Genomic DNA, 5,903 nt, shown 5'->3' with positions numbered 1-5,903 from the left:
CTAGCCCCAACCAACCAGGTCAGGGGGAGATGGAAGGAGGAGGTGTGGTTTGGTTAAACTAATAAAATGTTACAACCCTGTTAAATACAATTAAAGGGCTAGATCTCTAGAAGATAATTAAATGCACTTTATTATGATGATTATTAGCTTTTAATTTGCACTATTATCAAGACACAGGAGATGGTGAAAAGTTGAGTTATGGGGGCAAACTCGTTTCACCCCAGCCCTTGGTCTTCAAATCAATCCATTGGAATTAAAATTCTAAAATACTTCAAATATTTGGTTGAGGGAAATGATGTGTATTGGAAACTGCAGTTCTCATACCAGCATGAATGATACTTTAAGAAAAGTCTTGACTTTTATTTGGGGGGGTATAAGGGGAAGACAGAAAACATCTGTTATAAACATTCTATCAATCTTGTGATAGAGAATGACATGTAAACACTCAACCCCATCCCCACAGTCACAAAGAGCCTGCCCAGAGCCTGTGTCCAAAGCAAAGATACCCACCTCTCCCCTCCCCTCCCTTTTCTGGGCAAGTTTGAAAAGAAACCAGTCTTTTGTCAAAGAAAAACTAAAAATCCCACCAGCCCGTCCATCCGTTCCCTCCCTCCAACCCAACCCATTTTATTGCTTTTTGAAAAAAAAACCAAAAACCCACACGGACCACACAAACCACCCACAAACGGCTAACCTGGGTGCCAGAGGAGACATTCAGCTGGGGGCGGGAGTGGGGGAAAGAGCAGGCGTGGAGTAGACAGCAGGGGAAAGGATAGAGATGCAAGGTATCTCCAGACCTATACATCTGAGAACTTGATGATGCTCCCCCTAAAAATGGAGGCAGTCAGGTTCCGTACTCAACCTAGTGGGTGGGGGTGGGGGGTTGTTTCAAAACACACATCACAAAGCACTTTCTGCCCACTCCAAGAGTTCCGGGCAGCCAGTTTAAAAGAAGAAAAGTCAGAAGAGAAAGATCTTCCTGCCAGCAGTGGGGTGGGCCTGGGATGGGGGTGTGTGGAGGCCATTCCTCACTCGATCTCCGCCCTCTCCCCACCACCCCACCCGTCGGTTCGGGTTAGATTTTTTTTTTCCCTCCACGTCTTCATCTCCGTTGGGAGGTTTCCAAAGACTGAGTGAAGGAGACAGCACAAGTGAGGAGAGAAAGGGGGAATGGGAAATCAAAATGAATCCAAGTCTTGTTCAAAACTATCCAACAGCTTCCATAGGCCCAGCGTCAGTGAGAAAGCTCACAAATTTGGCTTGAGAAGTTGAATGTGCCAACTCCTCAGAGCCAACACCTCTTCCAGCAGGCCCGGCCCTGTCAAACCAGGGATGGTGTTTGAAAGGGCCCTGGAGAAAGGAGAGAACCCCTCAGATCCCCCACCCCCTACTCCTCAGGCCCTGGCGCCCTTGCCCTCCCCCCTTTTTTTCTTTTAAATACAAAATATATAATTAAATTTACAAAGACTATTTACAGTTTTAATTACAAACCTGGTGGGGCTGTTGGGCAGAGTTTTCTTTAAAAAGCGACCTAAAAAAGAAATGGTTTCGATTGTTCTTTATTTAAAAAAATAAAATAAGGAGTCTGTAGGAGCCCCCGCCCCACCCCCTCCCCGCGGGCGGTGAGCGCGCGGTGCGGGCCCGGCCGGGGACGCGGCGCACAAGCGCCGGGCTCACACGGTGGTCTCGCCGTGCCGGCTGTTGGTGAGACGGGTGTAGAACTTCCTCCACGAGTGCAGCGTCTTGCCGGACCAGATCCAGAAGCCCGACGTGATGCCCACGATGAGCGTCATGAGGTATTTGATCATGTAGACGGTGAAGTCGGGAGACATGCGCGGCGTGTAGTGCGCCGGGCACGGGATGGCCAGGCTCTTGCAGTGCTGGCTCACCCACGAGCGCTCCCAGTGCTCTCGGAAGGCCTGCTCGTAGAAGTAGCAGGCGATGACGATGGTGGCGGGCACCGTGTAGAGCACCGAGAAGACGCCGATGCGCACCATCAGCCGCTCCAGCTTCTCCGTCTTAGTACCGTCGTGTTTCATGATGGTACGGATGCGGAAGAGGGACACGAAGCCGGCCAGGAGGAAGGACGTGCCTATGAACAGGTACACGAAGAGCGGCGCCAGCACGAAGCCCCGCAACGGGTCCAGGCTATTGAGGCCCACGAAGCACACGCCGCTCAGCAGGTCGCCGTCGATCTGGCCCATAGCCAGGATCGTGATAGTCTTGACGGCGGGCACGGCCCACGCGGCCAGGTGAAAGTACTGCGAGTTGGCCTCGATGGCCTCGTGGCCCCACTTCATGCCGGCCGCCAGGAACCAGGTGAGCGACAAGATGACCCACCAGATGGAACTGGCCATGCTGAAGAAGTAGAGCATCATGAAGAGGATGGTACAGCCCTCCTTCTTGGTGCCCTGCACCACCGTGCGGTAGCCGTCCTCGGAGAAGCGCTCGTTACACACCACGCGCTCCTGGAGCACGAAGCCCGCGATGTAGGCCACCGACACCATAGTGTAGCAGCCGGACAGAAAGATGATGGGCCGCTCGGGGTAGCGGAAGCGCTGCATGTCCACCAGGTACGTGGTGACGGTGAAGAAGGTGGAGGCGCAGCACAGCACGGACCAGGTGAGGATCCAGAGGCGCGCAAAGCGCGTCTCCTCCTGTGAGAAGAACATGGAGCCATCCGGCCGCGCCGGCTCGCAGGGAGCCGCGCAGTCGCGCTCGCCCAGGAACTTGTAGCTGAGATAGGACGGCACCTTGAGGACGCGCGGACAGTGGAACGGGTGCTCCAGCGTGGCATAGCGCGGGGGCGAGCCGCCGCCACCCGGGCCGCCCGGGGTGCCCCCCGCACCCGGCTGCAGGCCGGGCGGCGGCGCGGTGGTAAGAAGCGCTGGCGCGCCGTCCTCCGAGTGGTTCTGGCCCACGCAGATCTGCTCCGCGCCGTGGCGAGGGAAGTGCTCGCAGCGCAGGCGCTCCGGCCACTGGAAACCGAACTTGTTCATGAGCGCCTCGCAGCCCTGGCGCGCGCGCTCGCAGATGGAGCGGCACGGCGGGATGGCCTGCTCCAGCACGGTGCACACGGGTGCGTACATCGAGCACAGGAAGAAGCGCAGTTCGGGCGAGCACTGCACCTTTACCAACGGGTAGAACTGGTGCACCTCCAGTCCGGCGTCCTCTTGGTTCGTGTGGCCCAGAAGGTTGGGCATGATGGTCTGGTTGTAGGCGATGTCCGTGCACAACGGGATGGAGATGGGCTGGCAGAAGCCGTGGTCCGGGATGGATATGCCCTTCTCTCCGTGGAATTGGGCCGGCCCGGCGGCGGGCAGTAGCAGCAGCGGCAGCAACAGGCGGGGCAGGGCGCTGCGGGGCCGCATGCTGGCCGCCGCCCCCCACTCGGCTCCCGGGCGCCCCCCCGCCCCCGCCCCCAGCCCGGAGACCGCGCGCCTTCCCCGCCGCCTCCTTGCCGCGGCCGCCGCCTCCCGCGCCTCTTTGCAAACTTTGCTCGCGGCTGCCGAGTTGGGGAGGCCGGGCGGGGGAGGGGGGCGGCGCGCCTGCCCGCTAGCTCGCCGAGGTCGGACTGAGCCGCCGGAGACACCGCGCGCGGCTTGCCCTCTCTCCTCCTCTTCCTCCTCCTCTCGCCTCTCCCCTCCCTTCTCCGCCCAGCGACTCCTTTGTGCCTTCCTCCAGCCCTCACCTCGGCCTCTCCGATCCCAATTAGTCGGTTTCAAGGGGGCCCCCGCCGGCGGCCCCGCCCTCTCCTCAGCCCCCCAAAAAAGGGATCCTTGAAACCGCCCCGTCGAGCTCTAAGCACCATCCCAAAATGTTCTCTCGGCCAATGAGATTTAAACCCGAGGACCAGCCCCGAGGGCTGGATTGGTCAACCACAACATAATGAGATCAGAAACCAGATGCCAACAAAACTTTCCCCCCCTCCTTTTGCTTTTTAAAGAGACAAGCTATTATTATATTAAGGGCTTTTTGCCCAACACGGGATTTCTCTGGAGTCTCGGCGGCGAGATTCGGAGACACACGTTCCTCAGAACTGCGGAGGCCCGCGTCACTCAGCCCTGGATCACTCTTCTTCCCGGGGCCACGGAGCTCTAGGGGTAGAGCCTCTTTAAATCCGTGCCTCCGCGCCTGCTCCTCGAACCCCACTTATTTCAGTCCAATTTTTCAGAACGAGTAAAAATAAATCTCAAATTTGAAAAAAAAATAGTGTTTAAGGGAGATTTTTTTTTAAATTAAGCTAACAGTTTACAAAGACGCTTCTCTCAGCCCATTTTCATGGCATCCAGACAAAAGTTTCACGTCGCCCTATATGTAGACCTCTAGGAGTTTGCCTCGCTTCTCCCTCTACATGCACCCTTAAATAACCCTCTGAAAAATGAGAGCTTGTCTCTTTAAGAGGCTCTTAAAGGGGCCTGGACTCCGGGGCGTAATTGCCCCGTAGCGAGCACAAAGGAGCCCATTATGGTTCTTTGTGTTCGGTGGCACCTCAAAGTGAGAAAACTCAGGAACTCCGAGGCCCTGAGCCGGAGGGTTGGGGCGGGGGTGGGAGGGGGTGAGATGAAGGAGAATGGCCTAGAGCTGCGGCTTCTCCCTCCCCTTTCTTCCGAGGCAAATCTTAATTATGCAAAGTAAAGTTTAGTTGCCATAACGAGGAGGTCTTAATCGGAGGTTAATGGTGGGGGGTGGGGGATGACGAGCAGTTTTCAGGGAAGAGATGGCTCTTTTAGGCCGTTTGGGGGAATTTTCCTCCTCTCTCTGCACCTCTGCCTCCGCCCCCTAAAAGCTTCCAGATATGGTCTCCTGGGAGAGAGGGGAGTTTTACCCAAATCTTAAGTGATTCCACACCAGAAAGGGGTGGTGTGTGTGGCGAGGAAGGAGGCTGGGGGTTGTGGGGGGTGGTGTGTGTGGCGAGGAAGGAGGCTGGGGGTTGTGGTAGTTGGAGTGCCCCCCCGCAACACACACACACACACACACACACACACACACACACACATCTCTCACCTGACTAGGGGGTGGAAGGCAGTGGCCAGCAGGGTTCCGGTTGGTTTAGAAAGGTTTTCTTCTTTTTTCTTCATTCTTGGATTTTAAGTTTGGTGGGGAGGGAGTTCTGGGGCGGAGAGGGGGAATTTGCATGTAAATCTCCTGGGCCTGGTGTTGGATGATGGATCAATTATTTCTATTGTTTCTCAGTTAGGGGAGGGAGGCACTTAAAAAGAGGAAAGAAGCTTGAGTTTAGAAAATCTCCTTCTCTTCTCTATATGGTCCAAATCCTCCCAGCCTGGCGAGCTGTTTCCTAATTCAATCTAGAAAAGGATTGCTTTAAAAACAAGACAAAAAACCAAACAACAACAAAAGAAACCTAAAAGGAAAAAAAAAAAAAAAAAAAAGGAGAGATTAGGAAAAAGGAAAGAAAAGTCTCAGTCATAGATACAAACAATGGATCCAGGTTTGATAGGATTCAATTTTTTCCCCCTCCTTGGTTGAATGAAATACGGATTTTCAGGTTCTTTACAACATGAAAATTGGCCTTATCATTTCCTGGAGAGGTTGACTTTTCAGAGCTTTCGGAAGAAAGAGTTCCTTCAAAATCAGGGAGGCTATGCCTTAGCTCTTCCGTTTTATTTTCATTTCACCCACAAGTCCACCTTCACCCCAGAGCAGTCTAGGGATGGGAACATTGTGCTGTCTTGCTCTGTGGGGCCCAAACTAAGCCCAAGGTGCTGTGCCTTCAAATCTCCCCTCTTACTCTACCCCTAGGACATCTAGAGCTGGTACCAAGCCTCTGAGCTGAACAGTGAAAAAAAAAAAAAAAATGAGTAAGGCACACTCCTCCACTCCACTCAGGAAGAGCTCACAGTCTGATAGGAAATTGAGAGTAAATCTCCAATAGAAATGCA

At 54.4% G+C, this 5,903-nt stretch overlaps 1 protein-coding gene across 1 annotated transcript; it reads right to left on the bottom strand.

Annotated features, from left to right (window-relative positions):
- Nucleotides 1-333: 333 nt before the first annotated feature.
- FZD2 (frizzled class receptor 2) lies at nt 334-4,495 on the bottom strand. The gene has a single exon (XM_027518458.1). The coding sequence runs from the start codon at nt 3,369-3,371 to the stop codon at nt 1,674-1,676; it is 1,698 nt and encodes a 565-aa protein (XP_027374259.1). The 5' UTR covers nt 3,372-4,495; the 3' UTR covers nt 334-1,673.
- Nucleotides 4,496-5,903: the final 1,408 nt, after the last annotated feature.

This window comes from Bos indicus x Bos taurus, chromosome 19 (genome assembly GCF_003369695.1).
Source record: "Bos indicus x Bos taurus breed Angus x Brahman F1 hybrid chromosome 19, Bos_hybrid_MaternalHap_v2.0, whole genome shotgun sequence".
Lineage (NCBI taxonomy): Eukaryota > Metazoa > Chordata > Mammalia > Artiodactyla > Bovidae > Bos > Bos indicus x Bos taurus.
This window is presented reverse-complemented; position numbering and strand designations above follow the sequence as displayed.

Bases quoted from the DNA above. Each gene is read 5' to 3' on its own strand.
- FZD2 (XM_027518458.1), bottom strand. From the start codon at position 3,371: ATGCGGCCCCGCAGCGCCCTGCCCCGCCTGTTGCTGCCGCTGCTGCTA.